Source organism: Chaetodon trifascialis, chromosome 18 (genome assembly GCF_039877785.1).
Source record: "Chaetodon trifascialis isolate fChaTrf1 chromosome 18, fChaTrf1.hap1, whole genome shotgun sequence".
Lineage (NCBI taxonomy): Eukaryota > Metazoa > Chordata > Actinopteri > Chaetodontiformes > Chaetodontidae > Chaetodon > Chaetodon trifascialis.
In genome coordinates this window covers 7,989,865-8,016,050 of record NC_092073.1, presented here as the reverse complement: position 1 = coordinate 8,016,050, position 26,186 = coordinate 7,989,865, and the positions used below count along the sequence as shown (strand labels likewise).

The following is a 26,186-nucleotide window of genomic DNA, read 5'->3' as shown; positions in this document are numbered from 1 at the left end:
GACCACTTTCCCCCTGCTTCCACTTTTCATATTAAGCTAGGCTAATTATGTGCTAGCTCCAGCATCATATTTAGCATACAGACTTGTGAGTGGTACCAATCTTCATCCAACTCTCAACTGGAAACCCTTCAGTGTCAAGTCTGACCTCTCCCCCCTCTCTCTCTGCATGTGTTTGTCCACAGGCATGGCTCCAGAGGTATGGTTACCTCCCCTCTGCGGACCCCAGAATGTCAGTGCTGCGTTCTGCTCGAGTCATGCAGTCGGCTATCGCTGCCATGCAGCGCCGCTACGGCCTCAATGTCACAGGGACTCTGGACAGCAACACTATAGAGTGAGCCACACTCCTTTAAACAGACCTCTGAAGACGCACAGTGTGGGACTCTGAGTGCTGAGCTTTGTTCATGATGTGTTTCCGCTTATAAAAATTTGAACAGAAGGGGAAGTCGTGGCCAGTTCCACGTCGCCTGTGTTAGGAGTTAAATGTTCGTACAAAGCAGCAGCCATGTTTAATTTAGTAGTCTAAATGTTCATTTCTTGTATTAGGCAGCATGCTGATAATTAGCATGGATAATTTAACGAGTGTTGTGTGCAAGTTACCTTTAAATATAGTTTATAGATTTTCATTGAAAGAGCAAAAACATCAGCCAACAGACATGCTTCTCAGAAAGGTTTTCCTAACAACATATTTATGCTTGATTTATGTGTAGATGATATTTTACAAGAGCAATTAATAAGGAATGGTTAAAGAATGATGCTTTAGTTGTTACAGCATTCATTTTTACAGTGTGTAGGATTTAGTGGGATCTATTGGCAGAAAAGTAATAGTATATTGATAATTATATTTTCAGTAGTTTATAATCGCCTGAAAATAAGAATCAGTGCGTTTTCGTTACCTTAGAATAAACCCTGTATATCTACAGCGGGAGCAATGCCATGTTTCTACAGAAGCTCAGAATGGACAAACCAGACGCTGGCTCCATAGAGGGCCTGTTGCATTTTTCATGTTTTTAGCAGCTGCAGTAGGTGAGGGTGAGGCGAGGAGTATTCATTTGGTTGCAGTCTGCTTCCTCACCGCCGGCTGTCACTGAATCCTACACACTGGAGCTTCAAGACTCTCAAAGTGGTCTAGACTTCCTCAAAAATGGGGCACAAATGCCCCGACGAGTCTCTCGTTTATCCCCTGTTTTGCATTCTGAAGGCGAACAGAGTCATTTTGGCAGACACAAAGTTACCCTGACCCAGATTAAGTGGGGCACTTTAAATTGATCAAAGGAGCCCTTTACAGACTGTACACCTCCATTGTCGGAGGAAAGGCTGCAAAATGTCAACGTATTAACGCTCAGCAGACAGAACAGGCTCAGCATTCGCCATGAGCAGGGGCAGGTTTAGAGAGGACTAACACTAATTTGTATCTACAATGATGAGAAGAGTCTGATTGGCTGGCTTACATAAACATGGATGTAGTGTACTACATTTATTTACAGCTCTATGCTGCACTGTAGCTCAGATTTTACCCAGTTTTAACACCGGGGCTCCAATCAGACATCATTTTACCTGCAAATCACTAACAACACTGTTCGCTGACATTTGTCTCCACCGACACTGAATCCGCGCTACAAATAGCAATGAGCTCAAATTGGCTACTGGGCTGTAACACGGCAATGTGGTGGCCAACGGTGTGAATGCAGACTAACATCTGTCCAACCACTGGGCTGAAACAGAGTGAAATGTGATAAGCTGACAGTGTGCCTGTTTTTTTTTCCTCTCTCTCTCTCTCTCTCTCTCTCTCCTCCGCTGCTTCTCTCTGTTGATGTAGCGATAACACGATAAGGTGAGGCGTGCTTTGTGTGTAACACATGAGTGAATATGCACTGTTGTACAGTGTGGATGATGAGGGTTTGCATGTGCTGTGTTGAGATTTTCAAGTAACTGTGATAACGTGAGGTGCGTTCATGCATAATCTTGTATGTCTCATTCGTCTCCTGCCAACACTTTGTCCTATTAGAATTGCTTTTACATACAAATGCACAGAGGTCTCATCAGTAAAATCTGCCTCTGTTTCACCATGTCATCACTGTACATCATCCTAGTGATACCTACAGCACAATGATAGGTGTATAGTGTTGATTGGTGGCCTCCTTCATTGTTATTGCAGGTGGATGAAGAAGCCCAGATGTGGGGTTCCTGACCAGATAGGAGGTGCAACCAAATTCAGCGTCAGGAAACGGCGGTACGCCCTCACAGGACAGAAGTGGCAACACAAACATATCACGTACAGGTGGGTGGCTTTCCAAGATTGTGTCGATCAAGTCCCTCCAGTTCCCATAACTACCCCGACATGCGCAGACAATCCCAGCCGCCCACAGTGGCTCTCCCTGTCAACACGGCTTTTGTCAAGTTGCGAAGACGTGCGGTCAACTACATTAACCCAGTGTGGGCCTGCAGCCACAAAGACATAACTGATAAATGAGCGCGTGCAAGTACACACAGGCATGTGCGCACAAACAGGCCTTCAGGACTCAACCACTGTCGTTGACCTTTTTGTCAAGTTAAGAACCAGCCTGCTACCATCTACCCATGATGTGACAGCTGACTGTAAAGCATTTGACCGTATAGGTTCTCCTCTGTAAGCCTTTGTGCTTCAACATATTCCCATTCACACGTGTGGAACAAGGGAGCAGCTAATGCACACAATCAAGAGTATTTGGACAGAGTGCTACAAAACCAAAGGTTAAACCAGAGTGCGACATTATTTTAAGACAAACTGCAGCCGTTATGCACAAGACAGACTATATTCTTCAAACCGCAGACCGTAGATGAACCAGCTTTATGCTCAACAGAACATGAAGCACAAAAGAGTGTACATGTATGCGTCAGAGATCCCATCAGCGATTTCATAATTCACAAGAACATTTTCTGACATCCAGCTACATGACTAATAATGTATAGGACAACATGCTGCGGTTATATAATATTTCTGTCGATTCAGTGAGGTCACAAGCCCAGATTTTGTGATGTTCTCTCCATAATATACTGCTGCGTGGCTCCAGCTCCATGTTTCATGGGATAATCCATAAGAGGTGGGCTTGTTTTTTTTCTTTTTGCTCAGCCCTTAGGATAAATGTATAAGCAGTATTACACGCTGAATATAATCTACAGTAGTGGGTCAGTAACCTACAGCTGAAGTAGGGCTGTATATCACTGATGGCAGGACATTCCTGTGCATTCTTCTTTATGAAAAATGACACTGGCATTGGGTTTGGAGTTAGTTTCATTAGTGCTTGGTTCATCGTTTGAAAAGAAAAAAATGAGCAGGTGTGATGGAGAGTGGAGGAGTAGATAGGTGGAATTGAGGAGGGAGGAAAGTGAGGATGTGGAGGGAGGGAGGGAGGCTGTGAGGAGAAGCAGCTGCAGAGTGAAAGAGATGAGCTGAGGAGGAGAGGAGGAAACCCCAGTGGAAAGCAGAGGGTGCTCTCTGACAGATTAGGGTTATGTAATGGGATAGGAGCATTTTGAGAGTGTGTGTGCGCTCGTGTGTGTGCATATATATGTGTGTTGCACGTGGATGTGTGCCTAGCCTCCAGTCAGCAGTCAGATGTGCCCGCAGCTGCTCCTTTTTACCCCAGTTGGTGCAGTGGAGGTAGTTGGAGAACGTAGCACGTTAGATTTCATCAAATGAAGCACACAGCAAACTCGAATTTAATTAAATTAGCATAAAATGCAGATTCTTTTTCCAGGTTTGTTTTGTTTCTGACAGCGTCACATTAACTAAGTTAAATTGCTGAGATCTGTGATTGGCGATGATCCAAGAAGCTGGTCGGTAATCTGTGATTGGTGTTTAAAACGACTGGTGTGATGGTAATACAACCACTTCAATTTGTTTTCCCTTTTAAACAAATTTGGCTAACTTATGGCTAATTAAGAGGGAGGGGCTGCTGGTTCCATAAGTGTTTTCTTTGATATCCTCAGCGTTACTTAACACAGACGCAGCCCATTTCGTTTATGTTATAGCCTCCGGTGTCGCTCATTTCAATTTACTATATACGACAACTGTTCCCAGATATCTACAATTAACTATAAACTACAGGCTGACTAGTCCAAAAACAAGAACATCGATGACATTTGGAAAGTATAACAAATGCATGGCCGCCCTGGGTGCCCTAGGTGTGTGCTAGTTTCCATGTAGCCACATACAGTACTTACTGTGGGGAGGCACTAATTAGCTTTGGCATCCCTACTGCTCTCCCCGCATGCAGGTACCATTATGGCACATGAGTTGCATCCGGAATCATTATCACCTCACAACATGAAGTTTAATATTTAATCTGGCTTCAGAGCAGGCTGGGATTCTTTCATGTGTTGTTTTGCAGCTTCTCCCTGCATGTGTTTCTCTCTTTATCCATCTTGCCCTTAAAATAGGACTCACACACAGGGAGAGGGGGAGCAGGATCGAAGGGAAACATGGTTTTATTCCTGAAGAGGACACAGTGGTTGGAAAGCCTTTCATTGTAACTCTGGATGGAGCAGGAAAAGGACATAGAGAACCCCGGTGGTGCTACAAACTGTGTTGTCCAAGTGAAGACAGTCTGGGTCAGCTGGCATTGCTTCCTTGTGTTATCACCCTACATAAGCACCAGAAGTGGCCTAAACTAGGCGGGCGCGGCTTACCCAACAGCCAACCACTGCACACCACTTCAATCAATATTCAAGATTGTTTCTGTAATTGAAGAGCACTGACAAATCCTGAGATGTGAGCGTTCACTAGCACTTATTGTCGGGCAACTGAGGGCACGCAATTTCCAACCGCTCGTTCATCACAATTTATGTCACTTGTGACAAATCTGATCAACAACACGCCATCGGAGCGGGGCTGTTGTCGCTTTCATCTCGCGGCGGGGTCACGGCCGATTAACTGTTCATTTGACAAATGTAAAAACGACACAGGGCAAAACATTTTGAGTACAGACTCTTCCACTTGTTAACTTTTGGACGATCGAGACGGTGAAATGTGAAAAAACCTGGTTTTCGCCTTCTTCTATTCAGGCTGCTCACTGTCACCAAAAGCTCTGCCCTTGTTTTCAACCAATACGTTTCTGATGATACCTGCGAGTGTGTGTCCTGCGGGCCCCTCGCCTCCGCCAGACAGAAAACCATCAGCTGAAAGAGAGCGTTTTCCCAAAACCTCAGAGCATAATTAAAGCAACACTTTGCTAAAGTGTTAGTCAGCTGCCAGCAAGTCAGTCTTGAAGGAGCCGATAGAGAAACAGAAGCAGTTTGTGGTTTAGTCCAAGCAATTACAACATTTTAAATGAACATCGCAGGCTATTCAGTGGCACTCTATTTATATTTCATAACCATTCTTTATGCTTCCCTTTTCACTGGGTTTGAGTCAATAATTAATCTGAGCTTACATGAAATATTAACACGCAGTATATAAATGTGCCTTGCAGCAGTCTGTCCGTCATGCAGACGGAGATGAGCAGCAGTCAGAAACAAAGTACATGTTTATTCCTGTTACGGAAGAAGACAGCCTGACAGCCACACAGAGACGCTGAGAGGAGGTCACAGGGAACAAAGGAGAGGAGGTGAGGAGAGTACACCAGGGAAAGAGGATGAAAAAAGGGAATTCCTGAAACAACATGAAACACCTGAGCAAGAAGTGAACACAAGCCAACCAAGTTTCCACCGAGCTGACGCTGCACCGCGGGCAGGAGAAGACAGAGAGAGAGCACTGTGTGTTTACAAGCGTCTGAGCTGGATGATGTAAACCGCACCTATCCGTCCATCCCGAGAGAGGAGCCCGATTTTAATAGAGCGTGGCGCAGAGATATTTTTGGAACGAATCAGGAGGAGAGAGGTTTTTCTGATTGCCCAAACCAGACTGGGGCTCTCAGCAGGCAGTGGGCTGTTGATAATCCTTAATTAGAAAATAAATTCCAGAGGCAGGAAATTGTCCCGTCCTTTCCACACCTGCAGCAACTCGAAGCCGGCAGGGGAGGATTCAGCTGTTTTCTCTCACAAATCGCCCCATTTAGCTCTCTGCTGGCGAACACGACGAGCGTGAAATGGCAGCACGCAGGGGATACGGCAATAGTGGTAGATTTTTTTTTATTTCTGTCTTTTTTCGCCATGATGTGGTCATGTAGATTGACATGCGGTCGTGGCCTCCCTTTTCAGCCCTTGTGTTGGCGACCTGCTCCTCTAAACTGACTGTATTGTTTTCTCTTCCACCGCATCATGATTCAGAGGAGCTGGAGGCTGTTGACTTTGCCTGATTAGGTTCTAATCTTTCATTCTTCCTCCGCGTGGACATCCAGCAGAATGAGCTCCTCATAGGTGTGTTTTTGCGTGGAGGCCCCAAGAGTCTTATCAGACCAATTTATACTAGATTTGCTCATCCTGACAGCGACTTGAGGCTCACTGGGCGATAAGGATAAGAGAAAATGATGTGGTTGTGTGAAATGTTTAGGACTTCTGGTGTTTCCCCGTCTAACTTTTCCATCCTGTATCTCATGTCTCTGCAGCATAAAGAACGTGACGCCCAAAGTGGGCGCGGAGGAGACCCACGACGCCATTCGGCGAGCCTTCGACGTTTGGCAAAATGTGACGCCGCTGCGCTTTGAGGCTGTGCCCTACAGCGAGCTGGAGAGAACCAAGAAAGACGTGGACATCACCATTATCTTCGCTTCAGGTTTCCACGGCGACAGCTCACCATTCGACGGCGAAGGCGGCTTCCTGGCACACGCCTACTTTCCAGGGCCGGGAATAGGAGGCGACACACACTTTGACTCAGATGAGCCGTGGACTCTGGGAAACCCCAACCATGACGGTAAACGTTCATTAGTATTCATGGGAAGGTTTGTGACGGCTGCTGCGGCCGCCAAAGCACATGTTTGGTGGCCGCAGCAGCAGCGTCGCCAACAACACAAAGTGCAGTGAGTGGCATGGTGTTCCTGCCGCAGTTAAAGCAGTGAGTGAGACAGACGGTAAAAAAAACAGCGGTCAGATCTGGAAGCAAAGAAGGAGAATTGCATCCCACCATCAGAGCATGTCTGCCAGCGGTGGCGGCAAAGGAACGCCTGAGCTCACACTGCTGGAAGCACAAATTGCCTCAATACTCAGGGAAGCAAGAGTGTGTGTCAGCCTCCGCTGTGTCTCCAGCGCTCTGTGTTCCTGACACCACAGCCGGGTTCACTCAGCGAGTTTACACACAAAAACTATGGAACAACTGAAGCCATACCTGGTGAAATGCACCAAAACTGTCGACGCTCTGTTCGCCAATTCTTTAACGCTGTTTGATGTAATCGTCATCAGTCAGTCACCGCACACTCCGACCCCCTCCTCTTCACTCTGGGGATGGAGATGCGTTAAGGGAGAAGACAGCGCTGATGAGATATTGAGCTGACTTTGATTTCACATTTGAGTCGTCTTCTATCTTTTCAAACCGCAAGGTGCTCCTGGAATAGTTACGCCTCACGACAAGCGCGTGTACAGATAACGCTGCTGGTTTGACTGCGTATGACAACGCGGATCTATAATTAATGTTTGATATTAAGTCAAATTAAAGGTGTGAGAGAGTGAGCAGAGCGCCGACAGCTTAAGTACGCCGGCGTGATGGTGAGGGTGCGCTGCATATATTATACGTTGTAGTGAGAGAAGTATGTCATGTGAGTGTCGTAGCACACTCAAATTGACAGCGTCAACTGGCACGCAGGCTTCACTTCATTAATAAAATATAATTTGCCATTATAGCTCAAAGGTAATGTTATTACCTGCCACTCTCTGTTGAACTGCACGACTATATCATACAGCACGTTTTATGGCTGCTCCAGTGATTAGCCTGAAGGAGAACAAATCGCTGGGACAGGGTGTAATCCTTCTTGGTGTGTTTTGTTTGTCCAAGGTAATTTTATTTATACAGTCCAGGATCACTCATCGCACGTTTGCCTCGCATGGCTTTACAGTCTGTACAAGGTGCAGATTGAACTCAAAGATCCATTTATTAACTTTGATCAGACTTTCAACCACATGTCGTGCTCTTAATCAACAAACGGCACAGCTGTCATCAGGTTTGATGTCACTGACCGCAGCGATACTGAGTTTTTACTGGTCGTGGACTTTCTTCCAGCCAGCAGGTCTGATCCACGTTGAGGCCGGCTCAGTCGTCTCTCTTCGAAAACATCCCAGCCCGCTGGCCTGTTGGCTATAATCACATCACCCCTCACTCCACCGCAACCTCTAGCCCGTGCCCTCGCCGAGTTCTTGCCCCCAGAGCTTTGCAGCTTGTCAGGCTGTGTGTAAGCCTTAAGCAGGGTCTGTCTGTCATGCTATAGTGTGGGTTGCATGATGAGCAGCTGTGTTGCTGTTAAGCGCTGTTGGATGGTCCAACAGTTATCTGCTTGTGTGTGAGTGTGTGTGTGTGTGGCAACCAGCAGCCAGTCGACCTCTCAACCCTGCACAGCCCTCAGTATAGTGACAAAATGGCCTTGAGAGAAGATGGAGAAACAGGTGAAGGAAAGAATAGAAGAAAGAAGATGTTGTAAAGGAGAAACAGTACAAGTAAAGTCAAACAGATCAAAGAAAATCCACCAAGTTGTGAAAGCTAAATGGATTCTTGGTTAATGTTCGTGACCGGACGCTTGTCACAGCAGGACATGTTCCAAATCCGTCTCTCAGATTCTAAAAGATGGATGTTTTCAGCTGTCATTGTCCTCATTAAATCGAAGGGGTGAGCCAGCCCTGCCGTCCACTGAGACAACTCAGGAGGAGCCATGACTCTTATTGAGTCATGAGCCAAAGCAATGACAGAGATGACTGAGCGAGAGACAAGGAGACGCTCTTAAAAGACAAGGACACAAATGGGGGGGGGGGAGTTACTCGAAGGAAGGCGGCCGAGATAACAGAGAGAGGGAAAGAGAAGATGAGAGAGAATGGCAGAGTATCTCTAGACAAATATTGGAGGTTCAAGAGCTCACAAGAGAGACAGACGTAGAGGGAAAGACTGAGAGCAGCGTAGCGAGAAGTAAAGAAAACATTTGAAGAGGAAAGGGGAGAGAGGAGAGCAGAGCAGAGGAGATGAGTGGGAGCTGTTGAGCACGATGTGTCGGAAATAGAAGTGAGGAAGTTGCTGTCGAAGACTGAATTCTAAGTAGGAGTGGAGGGGCTTTTGTGGGCTTAGATAATATGTTGTGAACGGCTATATTTAAGGCTTTGAGAATGAGCGCTTTGATCGGACTGACAAGGATCACTGATGCAGGTTGAATAACGCAGTGGAAGTGAAGAAAGGAGGCAGTCTACTGTTCTACTGACCACACGGTCCACTCATCAAAACTCACCTTTCACATATTTGAACACACATGTGCACGTGTGTAGGTGGAGATACACTCCGAATACACACACACACACACACACACACACACACACACACACACACACACACACACACACACACACACACACACACAGTGTTGTCATCCCCGTCCTGGAGGAAGGGGAAGCAGCTGTCGTTGAAAACTATGATTCACTCCCTTCAACACTCACAGACACACACTGTCTCTCTACCCCTCAATGCAATATTAATACGGTCCTGCTGCGGCCCACACTTCTGTGAAAACATCCCATAATGCATGCAGTTCTATTCCGCACTCTCCAGCTGGCTTTGTCGCCAAATGTGAACATGCACCGGCTGAATCCTGACTGCTCGCCGTGGCGGGGGGGACTGGTGGATTCCTGAAGGCTCGTACAGCTTGAAGCTGCCCACGGCTTCTGTTTTGTGCTGAGATATCGAATATCTTCAAATGTCACAATACTTGAAAAATACTGCAAATATCAGGCACTCTGAATTCCAGCCAGATTGTTTTTTTCTTGTCTTGGCACGATAGCAACACCTCTGAGGCTGTGTGTCGATTTTGGCAGACGAAAACTAAAAAACCTGTCAGATAATTGCACCGCAAGTATTACTGTTGTTAGTGTAACAGTCAAACGGCTTCACGTGCCAGCATGTGCTCATATACCAGTGTGTTTATCAGCTTAATATGTCATGACATGGTCTCATGCCATGACATATCGATACTCCAGCTGCAGGATTTCAGTCTTTCTTTTCTTCCAGCAATCAGACTGTTTATTCCTCTTTAGCATTGAGAGGAGGTGTGTGTGTTTCGTTTGTGTGCATTTTGGCACACACTGTTTAACCTTAATTAAAAAATACGCTCTAGGTTTAATTCCTGCTTTGTGAAAAGGCCTGATATCAATACTTGAGGGTAATTGAAGGCTTACACCATATATTGAACATAATTCACGTTTACATGAGCACATAATGCATAACAAACATTTCATGGTTAAGATATCCCCAAATAAAGATCCTTTACAGTTGAGCTGTATCCCAAATGAATGAAACCGTAAATATAAGCATAAATATTGAGCAGGAAACATCATTAAATTATTCAAAATAGATAAAAACCCATAAAACTAGAACAAACTTTAGCTAAAAAAAGCCAAATATACATGAACTGTAGCTAATAGAATAATTATTGCTGCAGTTGACGGCTCTGCAGACAGCAGGTATAGTGTGATAGTATTGTTCTTTGACTTCGCCTCTCAGACCTACTGTATGTGTAATCAGGTCAGCTGCAGCATATCCATCAGAGGGGGATGTCACTGTTATCAGAATTTGATGTGACAGCATATATCAGCATAATCTAAAGATAATCTGGAACAGTGAAAGCATTGGTGGGCGCTGGGACTGAAAGCAACCCTTTTGTCTGTCTGAATGAGGCCTTACACCCCTGAAAGGAGTGACGCTCCCTAGATTATGATGTTTTCTAATCCAGTGCGCCTGAATGGAGACAATGGGTGAAGGTAAAAAGCCATGTGCCTCACTGAGCACTGACAGGTAGGTTGTTTAGATGACATTATTTTGATAAAAACAAGCATGTAGATGCTCATTTTAATCTAGATGTTGTCCAAATCTCTGCCTACAGAGGCGGATGACATATATTTGCAGTGCGACTAGTTTCAAGGATTTGTAATCCACCCGTCACCCCTCTCCTCTCTCCTCCTGTATCCATGCTGTGGAGGGAACAGCTGGGATTGATGTCATTTCAGCTCACAATGTCTGTGTGCTTCCCTTCTTCGTCTCTGTCTTTTCGTCTCCCTCTCCCTCCTTTTATTTGCGTTTTAGAAGTTACAACAACCGCATGCACACACTGTAGACGAGCTCCTGTCCAGTAAACTGCCCGTGCCTGTCATCCCTAATCCCCGCACGCTGTTGTCGAGAAGGATCAGCCATCGTGGCGACCGCCGCCAGCATCCCGTTGTAGATGTTACTGTGGTTGTTATGCATGATGACGTCACTGATGCAGGATTAATCCCGGTCTGCATGGAGATAAACACTTGCATACACGTGTTTAAGCACTCACTCACACGCTCTCTCTCTCAAACACACACATGCATGCACTCTCACTGTTTTGTCTGCACCTTTGCTCACACTGCAACTCAAGCATTTGAGGATAGAGGATTACTCAGAAGTTACAGTCAGAGGCGTTTTTAGCACACGCAGCAGAATCAGGTTCTTATTAGGATTAGCTAATGGCATTTTAAGAGACGTGGGTATACAGCAGCTGCTTTCTGCATGTGTGTGATTTGATACTTTTGTCATATAAAGGAGAAAGTGGTGCCTGCGAAGTCCGATTCCATCATAGAGTTTGCATTTATCTGCTCACGCCGGAGCGCCTCTTGGCTGTTTTGAAATAACTTCCGCTTGCAACTTACTGCCTCATCACCTTCGTCACGACAGTAATTTGACTAAACGTATTATTCTCTGAGGCAAATAATCAGAAACAGAACCCCAATCATTGATTAGTCCTCAGTCTGTTCTTTGGTCCTCAGCTTGATCTTTTAATTTGATCTCCTGTCCCTCTGAATATCAGCAAATAAGCCATTTTAATACCTCATCTAGGGCTTTGGGGAGTGATAGTTCCAATTTTGGGTAATGCAGCTGCAGCACCTTTAATGTCACTTTTGTGAAGCGGAGACTGTCCTTACTGGCAGCAGCAGCATTATCCATGCATCATGACCACAAAAATGAGAAGAGTCTTCGTCACACTCTGTGTGTGTGGTAACGTGCTGTGGTTGACAGTGGACATGATGGCACCACATGTCAAGCCCCTGTGCCAGAACCTTTGCTGTGCAGCATATCATGCCTGAAAGGAGTTCAGAGCAGCATAGAGGGAAGAGGGTTTGACACAGAGGTTTGGAAAAATCCTTTTTTATGAAGACTAACTGACGGATTTACCCATTTCCACTCCCACCCCGCCACTCCTCACTCTTGTTCACTACAAAGTGTGTGTATCAGCCTTTGGTGCTGCTTTAAAACAACGGGGCTCACAGTCGAGGGATTGGATTTGTTTAAGCAATATTTCAATGAACAGCAGTGGATTAGAGAACCACTTTTTGCTTGAGGAAGTTGTTTGTGGGTTTTATGCTGCCGTAATCTGTTCATATCAGATTGGTCTTGTTGGCCAAGCGGAACACATTGACAGAAAGAGTGAGCTGGGTATCTACAATCTGCCAGTTGCACTTGACATGTACATACATTCTTGTAGCGGTTGTGTACAAGAAAGATCAACATCCTTGTTGATTTTACGAAATTATGCAACGTTCCAGGTGATTTTTGAAGTGTTAGACTTGTGTATCCTTACACGTCTTTCTTTCTCAGTATGTCCTTTTTCTCTTTCCCTTTTGAGCTGTCTAAGATGCACAAAGTCAAATATGAAGAAAAAACTGTGTGACTGGCGTGCTCTTGCTCTTGCTGTCTCATTTTATCTTTCTCTGTGGGCATTCACACATTATGTTAAGGACTGCACAATGATAGCTGCTAGCGAGGATGATGCATGATGGCTAAAAGACAACAGGGAAGGATTGTGCAGAGGTAGACCATCAGCCAGTATCCTCATTGAGAGTGCAGCATCCCTGGGGGGCAAAATCAGAGAGAAGTGGTCCTGGAGCTCCTACAGCTGCCCTACATTCCTAGACTGCCTGGCTTTAGAGACGGTGAGGGATCAATAGATGGAGGGATAGATGGATGCATGGGAGAATGAACTAAAGACATAATAGGTTGTGATGGGGAAGGGCAGATGTTGGACAGGAAAATAATGCAAGAAGAAGATGATGAAATATGTTTGGATGAAACATGGGGATGCAGAGAGGGGAGGATTGCGGAGGGATTTAGTGTGAGCACAGGATGGGGATGGAAATAAAACTGGAGCTGGAGATCGAGATGATTAGTTTCTTTTCATCAGAGCTCAACGTGCCACAACCACTTTTGAAAGGGAGCACATTTGCAGAGGGCGCCTTTTTTTTTTTTTTTTTTTTGCTCGACAGTTTTCAATTTCTGCGCAGCAAAAAGGGTGAACAGGCAGACGCTCATCCGTGCTTTATCACAAGGTCATCTTGTGGGCTGAGGGCGCCATGTTTTCCTTTGTCAGAAATCAAAGCGATTCACGTTGGAATAGATAAGACGGATTCCATTATGCTTTCAGTCACACGGAGGCTGATTGGATTTTACAAAAAAAACAAAAAACAACAAAACTCGACACAGAACAAAAACAAAACAAAAAAAAGGTTTTATTGCCACCACTGCATACCATGAGCGTACACAAACACCCAGTCTCACCCGAGGGTGACTTACAAGGCCTGGTATGCCTTTGAGGACCTCCAGCTTCTGGTAGTGTAAGTGAAAACTATGTAACATAACACAGCATGCGCGCTGGACCTACACACAGGAAATGAGAGATTCCAGGGCTTTATTATTTTCTTCACCGTTGCCCCAAAAATGAGCCAAAGAGGTTAGAAAAACAAGGAGGAAAAATATGCCAAAGACTTATGTTTCCCGGTATTGGGATTAGATAACGGGGGCTTGGCGGTGGGGCACTCAGTAACAGAATGATGATTGGCTAAGGGAGGGGATATCCGTATGGGCTTGTCATTGATCAGCTGATTGATTGATGGTGGCAGGAGAAAGCTTGGCTCCCTGGCCTCCATTGGCAGAATGGTTCATCATTGACGTTCAATCCTGTAACTTGATTGTACACACAAAGCGGTCGTCATTTTGGGCGTTTTTACCAGCAGACAGTGAAAGGAGATCAATGTTAGGCCTCTTAGCGGCGGGCGGTGCTGGCATTGTCACATGGACAAGCCTGCATCGAGGAAGGAAAGAGAAAACATAAGGAAAGAGAAAAAAAAAAGGTGAAAATCAGAGGTGTTAGAGCGAGTACATGGGAGGAAAAAGGAAGAGAGGTTGAGGAGTAGAGGAGCATATGGTGTCCTTGCAGGTTTATTTTTAGGTTGCTACTCCTACTGGGTGATGAGGAGGAAGCAGAGGACTGTCTTTTCCGCCCTGTTTCTCTGTTTCTTTCATTCCTCTCTTGTCACTCTCACACTCACTTTCTCCATGAAGTTCAGTGGGTTTAGTTGGCATGACACTGGGTTGTTTCCAAAGTGCTGTTAGACTTCAAATATTAATGACCGCAAAAAAAAACCTGATTCTCACATGCAGGTGACTGTTGGAGAAACCCACTGCTTGCTGCCCTTTTTTTGCATCAGGCAGTAACAAATTTAACAGCCTGCATTCACCCAGGGTGAAGAGGCATTTCTTCTTGCTGTCCAGACATTGAAATTACAGTGTGTATTTCCAAATGTTGGACATTAGTTTTGTCTGGGGAGTCTGGAGAATTATGGCCATTCAGTCTGTGCATTGTCATGGTCTTTTTTTAGGTTTCTTATCAGGTGTTTTGGTCAGTTTGTCTGCCGCTGCATGTGATTCCAGTTAGTGTTTGGATTTCACGTTCCATCCCTGCAAGTGATGAATTTTTGTTTTTCTTCTAATTTGATGTAACGTTGTGGGTGACAGCCTCCTCAGTGACTTGTGTTTGACTGAGGCTTGTTATGTCAAGAGAGCTCCAAAGGTGAAGGGAGGAGGACTTTTAACAGCCTGAAGAGTTTCTAAAGCAGAGGAGAAAATGTCAAAAAGACAAAGAGATAGGGGAAATGTTTTTCAAATGCTGAATGACAGTGAGTTGAAATGCCAAATTGAATGTTTGCAGTCGATATCATTAGAAATCTCCCATCCAACGCGATAAGATTACTAACCCTAACCTATTTGATTCCCAGCGGTATGAAATTCTCTGCCATTTCCCTTTAAACATAGATATTTTTAGAAAATGAGTTCTGCCTGAGTTTAAGTCTGGCAGTAATATGTAAGAAGGTCTTATTATCTTATTATCGTTTAGCAAAAAGAAGAGTGTCATCTGCATAAAGCCAAATTTGCCTACTTTGTCTAAAATTTGACAAAATATTTAAAATTCTTTTTATAATGTCACAAAGCCACTGATTAAAATAATTGCTAAAGATAAAAACTGATCTAAAATCTTTTCTCTTTGTCTCTCAGCTCTTGCTCAGTTAAAAGGGGAACACAGAGAAGTGAAACAATTCCTCATTCTTTCAAGGTTGTTCAACTTCTCAGAAAACCTTCTTTCTTTCTCTAAAGATCGTTAATCTTTTTCTATGTCCTTCTGTCTCTTTGTCCCTCTGTCTCCCCTGTTCTCCAGCTGCCTCTCTCTATCTCTGGGAGAAAACAAATGGAGAGGGTCAGATGCTTTTTCTTACCGTGGGAGCAGATCTTTATCTTTTACAGGAAGCATGTGTCTGTGTGGGTCCTGAGGACGTCCAGCATGGCTACAGTTGAGCAGGCAGTAGGAACAGTATTGATGGTTGGGTTACTGTAAGTAGAAGAGTTTGTGGGAGGACACTGGCAGTAAAACAGCACTGAAAGCTACAAAAATACACACACAAAACATTTTAAGGGTGCTGGAAGAATTCTCTACCTTGTAGGTAGTTTATCTCAAGGATGCAGTATGACGGTCGACATTACATGATGTAATGCTGTGATATGATACAGTGCAATGTAATAGATCAGAGGATACTGCGGGATCCAGTCTAGAAACATGATTCGATGCATCGCTGCATGGCACAATGCAGAGACATATGTTGTAGAGCATAAAGCATGCTGGGTATCTGTGAGATATGGTTATACATAGCATGCAGTGTGTTCGAGGAGCAGCAGAGAGTGAGCTATGAGGATTTTGTTGCCCTGGGCTTCATCTCTCAGGCAGCACAAAGGCTGTCCTAACCTGTGATTGGTGGAGGTTGTACAGGGCCTGACAGGATGAGTGCAGATGCTATTGAGGGCCTGGAAAAATGCTGCCAACCTTTAAAAAGAAACTACAATTTAACATCCATCAAAGATACGCTGAGGACTGTGGTCTTTGGAGTGAAAATGCAAATGAAGTGAAACTATGTGCAATTTTATATGAGGCTAGCTGCTGTAAGAATACCGCAGATATCTTCTTTGTTAGACTTACAATGTTATGAATGCACATTTGAATTTGCTGGATCGAGCACCTTTAATACCATCTTTATTGTGTGTAAAAATAAGCCAGTTTAAGTTCATTTCCAAGTCTGAATCCCCCGTTTGAAAAAGATTTAAATCATTGCTTTCACACTTTCTCAAGAAAGTAAGATCAGGAGAAAGAAAGCAGAGATATCACCATACACCGCCACCCTCCCACCCCGGGCCGCCACTAGAAATAGACAGCCGCCTACTGACAGCAGCATCAACTTCCACGTGGGCGGCAGTACTTTCTTCCGCCCCCCCACATGAATAAACACACACACACTCTCAGAAGCACGCGCACAAATCACGCACCTGGGGAGACTTGCCCTCCCACTGGTCAGTCAGATGCTCTCATAACCTCGTACCCATAATGCTTAGGAAACAAAAAGTGTAAACAGCTCTGCCTAGGGTCTGTCCCCCCCGAGAACACGCAGACATTATCACAGTTCAGGGAACATCACTCGGTGTCGTTAGTGGTGTGTGACGTGCCTTGTTTTACATTGAAGAGATGAAGCAGCCATGTTGTTATCAATGCTACACGTCCTAAGCAAATCTTCAAGGAGGATTTAGTACAACGGTGACCCACTGAAGCTCATGCTTCAATGAGAAATCTCACCCTTTGTTACTATTTGGATCACTAAAGGAAATGTGGGTTTCTGCAAGCCCAGACTGTCATTTATAACCTCCATGTCCTCAGGCGAGAAGCTCTGTGACACATCCACAAAGGCAACATTTGTCTGGGAATATCAGATTTGTAGTTCTGTATTATGTAAGAAAGTCTCGCATAATGATGCTCCCGTTGATGTAGTCATAAAAGCTGTTTAAAAGGGCTTTCTTTTACTTCACAAGATAGAAAAAAACCTGAAAGGGTTTGAAGTGTCAGTGGAGGTGCGAGCATTGAAAGGAGACGCAGCAGTTAAAGACATGAATGCAGTTAACACATCATTTGATGCACAACAGCTGAAAGCCGCTGAACTGTCAAGTGAAGAGTAAGAGATGAAGGGAGCCGAAGAGTAAAATATGAAAGCAGTTGAAATGTCAGTTGATGAAGTGGAAGCACTGGAAACAGTTGAAACAGACTGAAACTTCTTTCGGCGCCTCCAATTTAAATGCTATTTTTACGTATTCTGCCGGTCGTATTTCAACTGCTGCTTCAACGTCAACTCTGCGGTTAGAAGCAACAGGAGAAGCGTCAGTTTTGGAAAAGCAGCGAACCTTTTCTTTTTCCCAACAAGAAGATAGAAAAAATGTGGACGTTTGTAAAGGCTGAGGGTTATTGGGCGGTTGGTGGGTCATCACTTGTTTGCTGAACTTATCGTAGAGCTCAAGAGGATCCAAAGTGATCCTGTACAAAGTATGTTTACCTACACCACGTTAAAAGAGGAAAACGTTTATAAGATCTGTGCTATTTTCCGGTTTGGAGCTTCGCTGGTACGAGCTGAGCTTTACAGAGTTTGCTCCAGCATTCTTGGGGCAAAGTAACATCGGCGTTCACTGTGCCCTGTAGACACAGCTGCAGCCGTGTGTACGTGAGCTTGTGAAACGCACACGTGAGCGCCACTATTGCTGGCAAATGCATTATTAATGATTAATGATCACAATGAAAACGTACATACATCCCTGTCTCGCTCACAGGTGCTGCGCAGAGATAAACATGACAGGAATAAAGGATGTCCTTTCCTTGGCAGCAGTTTTTTCCTCCTTTCTGCTGGTTTATTTACCTCGAGTCCACTGAAACGGCCAATATTTGGATCCCTGGCAACGTTCCACACACAGAATTTCAGGCTGTAGCACTCTCTGTAAATAAATAATTACTCCAGTGTACATATGTTGCTCCCATCAGCTGGGGGTTTTGTTCTCTGACAAGCGTGTGAGAATTAAGTGTAATAGATTCAACAGCACAAGGGTTGCTCAACCAATGTCAACAGCCTAGAGCGAAGGGAACAGAGAGAGAGAGGGCAAACAAGAGTGAAAGGATAGGAGACGTGGGGAGGGAGGAAGTGGAACAACACACTGTTCTCCTCTATAGGATGGTGGAGCTCAGCGGGTAATGCGTGGCACTTTGACTGCCAGGGTTAGCAACCACGCTAACAGTGGATTCGTCCAAGTTTCCACTGGTCATTGTGGTATTTCTCAAAAATCAAACATATTCCAATAAGAAACAGCAAAAGAAAATGGTAACACCATTAGAAATAGTGTGAAGTGATATTGCCATTGTTAAGTGCTGCGAGTCAATATTGGGATTTTGGTGTGCTTTTCTTAACACCAGACCGTTGAATAATACAATTGGACTCTGTACAATGAGTCGTATTTCCAAAAGCAGTGCACGTCACACATCAGTCTTTTTGAGTTTTATTTCAGCAGCATCGTTGCTATACTGCATCTAACACTTGTAAATGAAATACTTAATGTAGTAAAGCGCTGCATTCAGCTGTTCGTCCTCATCAGTCTCACGCCATGAGAAAAAAAAAACGAATTAGACCAAAACGAATAGAGCCCCTGAAAGCTGCACACAGCACAAATATGAGTCTTTAAATGCATATCCATCACGTATGGACTTGAACGTTAAAACTGTCCTTTGAAAACCCTGGACTTGCATGTAAACGTGGGAAATGAAACGTCCAATAGAATGAATAAGAAGTAGAAGCTGTGATCCAAATCTTAGTGATACAGAAAACATTTTCATAGCATCAGAAAACATAAGAAATTCAGGATAAAATAAAACATTTGTCCTCATTCGAATGTGAACTCAAACTTCTAAGCACCACGCAGTGACAAATACTGTTGCTTAATTAAATGCACTCAGCTCACGTTATGGTTCTGTAAGCTAACATAAACAAACCTGAGACATTGCTGCAAAACAGACATTAACAGTCTGTTTGTTGACTGCGTGACTTTATTCTATTTGTCACACTATGTTTGAGCATAATATTTTATTATTATCCTGATCGCCTTGTGGCTCCAGGTGAGCAGAGGTGTGGGCTGCTGCCGTGGTTTGCTTCGGTGAAATGCACCGTGTGGCTCACTGTGGGTTTCTGTTCTGTCCTGTGAGGGCATGTTGGAAGCAGAGAGAGTGTGAAAGTGAAGCAGGCAGAATGCACCATTGTACTTTGGCTGCATTCTTCACAATGGTCACTCTGTCAAGGCAGGCACACAGTTCTGGTTTGACAGCCAGCAGAGCTCTGCGAGCCCGGGGCCCTCTGAGCCAGGCACTGAACCACTGGGCTGAGATCCTCTGGCAGCTTGTCAGTACAGCAAAGCACAGCAGTCCTGGGCGGCCAGTGCTCTCATTGACTCACACTCCGTTTCGCTGTCTGTGCTGCCTCTCTGGACTCTTCACATATCTCCTGCTTCCTTCGGGGTCAAGGTTGTTGCTGATTTCTGACGACGTACCGGCTCAGAGAAACATCCACTGTCAGTGCTGTGAACTTCACCTCGGCTGGTGGATAACAGCTGATCTCCTTCCTTTTCCTTTTCCTGCTCTCCATCAGCGTCAGGGACAGTAAAATATCTAACAGCAGCATCAGCAGCTTACTTCACATTTTAGCTTCTTAAAAACCAATGCCAACTCCTGGACTAAAGCTGGTCCCTTCTGTTCAGTGTGACTAAGGTTGAGTGCTTTGACTTTTACTGATGCTACTGTAGAATAAGATGATTTGTATACCTCAGTGACAGCTGTGATCGGAGGCATTAAGTTATTCAGGTTGTCCGTCCATCTTATTCTTATGAATGCGATATCTCTGCAGGGAATTTCTTCATATTTAAAGAACTAAGACTTAAGGATCAGCTGATTGGGATTTGGAGGTCAAAGGTCACTGTGATTTTTTTTTTAGCCATAACTCCAGAATTTATGCACTTTATGTGAAAACTTCACCCAAATGTCTCATAGGATGACATGAAGAAGTGATGGAGTTTTATATCCAGAAGGTCAAAAGTCAAATTCAGTGTGACATTATCAGAATTGTATTAAATACCATCCAGTTTGAAATCAGTTCAAATGAACATGTTTGGACCATAATGGGGTACTCAAATTCATCCATCAGGGCTGTGGGGGAATACCAGACGAAACAGGTGAGGGACCCCTGCCCTACACCCCCAAAAGGTGTTAATAGCATTCTCAGGAATGTTCCTGAAATTGCATTTAACACCTTTTTGCGTTTGCCTCACCGTGCTGCTCTGCTTCGTCAATTTTTTCCGAGCCCATTCCTGAAAGCGCAGCGTCAGCCGCTCGGGGAGTTGTGGGAGCCGAACAATGGGAAACATTTGAGGTCCTCTGGGACAAAGAGAGTGCTTATGTTTGCTGAGACTCGGACGGCAAAACAACAGCGACGAGATAACAGTAGTAACAGTCAGAGCTGTGTTTTCCAAATAAAGGGCGGAAGTGTTAGAAATTGTCGGTCTCTGCTGGGCATCCTTGTCTGTACAATTGGAGGAGTGAGGGTTCTTATGGCTTTGTTTGCAGGCTTTAGCTGGTTCAAGATGTTGATATGGCGTTAACATCCCAAGGGCTTGTTGTGTTTTCAAAATCCTTCCTGACTGGAGAGAAAAAATTGGTCCCTCGATAGAGCTGGTGATTTGTCAAAAAAAAAGAAGATGAACATCGGAAAGCTCTGGGAAGTGGACAGCCTTCTGGTCACCCATGTCTGCTGCTGACACCGAACGTCATGCGTAGAGTGAACCACGGGCGCTTCGTTAAACAGCAGGAAGCAGAGAGGCTTACAGTCCCTGGGAGACCTGCGCTGACAACCTGAGCTATTACTGCAATTGAGTAGCGGTGTCCAGGGCCCCATATCTGATTTGTGGGCCAGAATGTGTTTAGCTCTGTGTTTATGTCTGAGACCCGGTATTGCCGTGTCACGTGTGCCCCCAGCCAGCAGATGGGCTGTAGCAGCAGTGGCATGTGCAGGGAGCCGGTAAATTATGGAGAAAGGGCCAGGTAGAGGTTTCTGGTTCCTAATCACAACCCCTGTTTACTTTACTGCAACCCTGTGGGGAGAGACGCCGAGAGAGGCACGTCTGATCATAAATCTCCGGTGGCTCGCCTCCTCCACCTCTTCCACTCCATCTTCTCTCCCTTTATTTTTCTGTTTTGCTTTTTTTTTCCCTCCCCCCACCCCCCACCCCCACCCCCTTCTCAGCTACACTATCTCATTAGCAGCAACCTTGACCTATCCTGAGCAGAGTGTCGACAAGACTACTGCTGCCGCGGGCTGCCACTGTGATCATTGCCCACTTAACATGGAAAAAAAATGAAGAAATGATTTTACCGTGCTGGAATTTTGTGCTTGCTTACTCAAAATGTAGATTTAATCCTTTAAATATGGGACGGGATGAGATATTTTATGCTAAATCCTCGGCCGAACTGGTGGATGTCACAGGCGAGAGTGATCAATCACAGTGTGGTTAAAATACAGGATTCATTTTCTCTTCTTCTTCTTCTTCTTCTTCTCCCGCAAACAAACAAAAAGACTGCTGCCCTCAGTGGGTTATCACACGAGCCCTGCAGAGCTTTGTCATAAACTGACATTGTTTTGCTCAACTGTATCCTGCCGCTGAAGCCCGCTCGCTTTATGTTTTGTGCTCGGGCCTGAGATACAGCCTCTGACAGGAGGGTGATGTTACAAATGCCAAGGTCAAAGGTTACCGCTGTACAATTCATCATCTCCATCTTTTGTGATCGCTGGAACATTGGAACATCTTACAAGATAACGAGTAGTTGCGAGCCTTATCATTTTCCTTGCCTCAGCCCCCCCCCCCCCCCCTTTATCATCCTGTTGTTTTTTTCCACTCTCCTCGTGCAGCTATCACTCCACACGCCCTTTCTCCTCAGCTTACCTCACCTTTTTTTATCTCTGTATTTATCTTCGTATCTGTGTCTCCCGCTCATCTCTTCCTCCCTCCCTTACCTTCATGTCTCGCCCTCACCTTGCTGCTTTTCTCTTTCTTGCACACTATCACCTCGCGTTACCTCTTTGTCTCTTCCATTCTTCGCTCTCTGCCTCATACCCTCCCCCGTCACTTTCCTCACTCGGCCGTCCCCTGTGTAGGCTCTGTGTACCTTCCAGCTGATAATTAGCCAGGCAGTACACACTGCCTCGGCTTTGTTTGTGGCCTCGGGGCCAACAGGATGTCCCTGTCTACCACAGCGTGACTTACATGAGCAGGCGACACAGAGTGACAACGCTGACCTCAAATGGCCCCAGGAAGCAGAAAGACCGACTCAAGAGCGAGGGAAGGACCAAGACGAAGATGGAAAAAGACAGACAGTCCTTCAATTTACTCATTCGGCTGATGAAATCAGAGCATCTGTCACATCAGGATTTCAGCACTGCTACAGCTCTGCTGTACTTCTATTGCATTTGGCCGTAAATGAAGACCTCAATGCATTTTAATATTACATATTGTGGATTTTCAAAGCACAATGAGATCAGTTTACAAAAATAAATGCAATACTTGTGCTTTGCACTGTATGACATGATTTAAAGAAATGTTTTGCAAGCACTCTGTAATGTTTTTGTAGATGTGTAGGTGCTATTCTTTTTCTCATGTGTGACTCACACATATATTTCTAGTCTTATATATATATATATACACATTTAATCTATGGTGGGCCAAATAGTCCCATTGTAATTTCAGTATAACAGGAAATCTCAAAATGCTCACTTTCGGAGACTTTGGTGCAAATAAGTTCATTATGGCTGCATGCGTAGTTTATCAGTTATATACTGTGTTTAAAGCTCCATTCACCCATTACATGTGTGTCATCACATTAAGGTCAGTGAGTCTCATGATCAAAACTAATGCCAATCAGCACCTGTGCACTCACCAGGCAGACATTTTTCAGGAAATGCCTCTGCAGCTGACTGGTCGACAATCCTTTGCACTAACAATACGTCCACCAGAAAGAAGGCGGCGAAAACGACCACTTTCCACAATTGTGTACAATAATTGCTCTCACTTCTGTACCACAATTAAGCTGGCAATGATATTTCACTGTTTAAAACTGCCTCATTGAGCAATTTTACTCCTCTGCTCCCGTTGCCATGATAGGCGATGGCCCAAAGAAGGGTGTTCAGCTGCAGAGGAGTGTGACCCCGTTTCCACCAAGTGATTCCTAAACCGCTGAGCCGTTTCTCCCTTCTCTTTATTTGCCATAAACTCTATCTCCAGACACTTGTTCAATATTACAAGCTTGCATAAATTTTGCCTCACTTTCCAGACTTCTCCAACTTTTACAAGCCATCTATTTTCATTGGAAGAATTTGGCTGAACACAAGAGCTTTTTCAGCAAAACCCTGGGCGTTAATGCAGCCTGCCTGTCCTTTTACACCCATGCAGCGGAAAGCTTTACATCAACCCTGTAAAGACTCACTGACATTTATACAGTCAAATATCCTCCGTGAGGTTCCAATTAAGCCTTTTCTCTGTGGTGGTCCGGTCCGTAAATTCTTAAGCATTGTACTGTACCTGCTAAGGAGTGATCTGAATCACCGTCTGTATCTGCTGATGCGTTATTCATGTGACAGATTTGCGGCAGATAAGTGCCTCGCTTTAGGAGGAGCTGCGATGAATAAGTGATGCTCTTTTGTGTTTCTGTCGACTCTCTCTGCGTGAAACGAAAGGGAGGAGAATGTAAAACTGAAGAGAGATTTGCCCGTGGGTGTGAGCATCAGAGGGTCAACCTTGAAGCCAAGAAATTTAGATGCAAAACATTTGACCAACGCAAACCAAACTCCCATTCAGAAAGCCCAATATTTAGTGTTTTAAATTTTTAAATGCCAACACATCTGACGTTTGTCCTAAGATTTTATTCGTGATAGGGAATAAAAAGCCTTCCTTTGAAGTGAAGTAATGATGGCATGAGATGTCTCTTTGAAATCAGGTTAATAGCTTTCCACAGACAGCCAGTGTGCGATAATAAATTATACAAAAGGCATAGCAGTCTAACCATAATTGTATATCCACGAGTTTCTCAACAATGATGATGAGTTTCTCCATGGGTCTGATGTGACATCTTGGTGACTGATCAGCGAGGAGGTTGAGGAGGGGTGGCTTTTGTTGTTGTTTTTTATGCCAGTGACGCAAGTTGAGGAGCTTGAACGGGGCACGGAGGAGCAGCTTTAAATCCCAAACATCCAGATCTAATACAGTTGGGAATGGGCTGGGGCTTGGCTGTCAGCCACAGAGGGTTCCTGAGTCAGAAGGTCAACCCAGTGTAGTCATCGGCTTACCGCAGCTCGAGACTAATTACAGAGCGCAGGGTTTTCTGTTCTCTGTGAGGGCGAGTGTGTGTGTTAATATGTATGTGTACTCGCCTGTGTTTCTGTGTAACATGTCCAATCAATGGTTGTTCGCTACATAATCCCCTCATTAGGTGCATAAGTAGTGGATTATCTCTGCTCATGTACACACATTGACATATGTTTGGATGTATATTGTTGCGAGGACCGTGCGTGAACTGTTTCGTTGTCTGACCACGAACTAACCTGAAACTTAAAGGCTTTAAGTCAGCCAGCACAAAACTTGCACAGCTTGGCTTTATTTTGAAGGAGCAACACTCGCGCTGCCAACCGGAGCAGGTGCAGCTCGTGAGAGATACAAAATGCTGCAAACACATTTTACTGTTGAACACAGCAATGACAGACTGCTCTCTTCTTTTCTCTCTCCCCCCTTTTCTTTGTCTCTAGGTAACGATTTGTTCCTGGTAGCGGTCCACGAGCTCGGCCACGCGCTGGGCCTCGAGCACTCCAATGATCCCACGGCCATCATGGCTCCTTTCTACCAGTATATGGACACGGACAACTTTAAACTGCCCATGGACGACCTGCTGGGCATCCAGAAGATTTATGGTAAGACCCCCCTGAGATAAGGCGTTGAAACCTGGTGACATCACTATTTGCAGGGCTAGTTGGAGATCTACTGTAGCTGGCAAGCTAACCGCTGCGAAACTGCCGCGTGGCAAACATTCAAGTGCAGTCATTTTCTGAACTAGCTAACTTGCTGAAAAGCTAACTGAGCAGCAAGTTAGCTTAATCGTTAACTGGACTCAAAATTTGCACCATTGACTTTCCTCTCATAGCCACTTGGGGATCAGTTGGTGAAGCCAATCAAAGGTCGATGGTGCAACACAGCTAATACTGGGTCAGAAATCAGGCATAAATCATAACTGGGCTAGTGTCTATTCTCTGTTATTCTAACCCAGTTGTAGCACAAGTTTGATAACCAGATAAAGCACAGATCTAAGACCTAAATTTAAGATTGTAGGAGGCGAGAGCTTCATCATCAGAGCGCCTACACATCCCTCATTGACACACATTTTGAGCTGACTGTTGCCGATCGCAGTGCTTTGTCTACTCATAAAGCTGATGTAGCTCAGGGGTGGGTGTATCAGAAGTGTGAAATTCAATTTGACGCTAAGAGATTTATGTAAGCATCAGTGCAGTCGTCATTTTTCCACTCTCGGAGCTGAATTAGCAGTACATCAGGGTAGATCTGCCTGAGACCTCAGTCAAGACATGTGGTCTGACTTGTATCTTAAATTGATTTTTCCATTTATTTGAAAGTCGTCTCAAACTCAGGTTGACATTTAAAGCAAGAAACAAGTTGGTAGGAAGTGGCGGTATTATCCCTTACAGCTGGCGAGGCTGTAAACCAGTCACACTCAGCTGCAGTGACTCTGGTCTGTCACATGAATGGCTGCATACACACACACACACACACACACACTCACACACAA

At 44.8% G+C, this 26,186-nt stretch overlaps 1 protein-coding gene across 2 annotated transcripts in view; it reads left to right on the top strand.

Moving 5' to 3' along the window:
* The window catches only part of LOC139346530 (matrix metalloproteinase-16-like), a 67,064-nt gene that overhangs the window by 17,055 nt on the left and 23,823 nt on the right, over nucleotides 1–26,186 (top strand). Inside the window, exons 2-6 of one of the 2 annotated variants that reach the window (XM_070985628.1) lie at nucleotides 183–331; nucleotides 1,817–1,831; nucleotides 2,156–2,278; nucleotides 6,525–6,829; nucleotides 25,138–25,299. In XM_070985628.1, the coding sequence (XP_070841729.1) occupies nucleotides 183–331; nucleotides 1,817–1,831; nucleotides 2,156–2,278; nucleotides 6,525–6,829; nucleotides 25,138–25,299 (754 nt within the window). The remainder of the gene's footprint in view (nucleotides 1–182; nucleotides 332–1,816; nucleotides 1,832–2,155; nucleotides 2,279–6,524; nucleotides 6,830–25,137; nucleotides 25,300–26,186) is intronic. The other variant, XM_070985627.1, reaches the window with a different exon arrangement.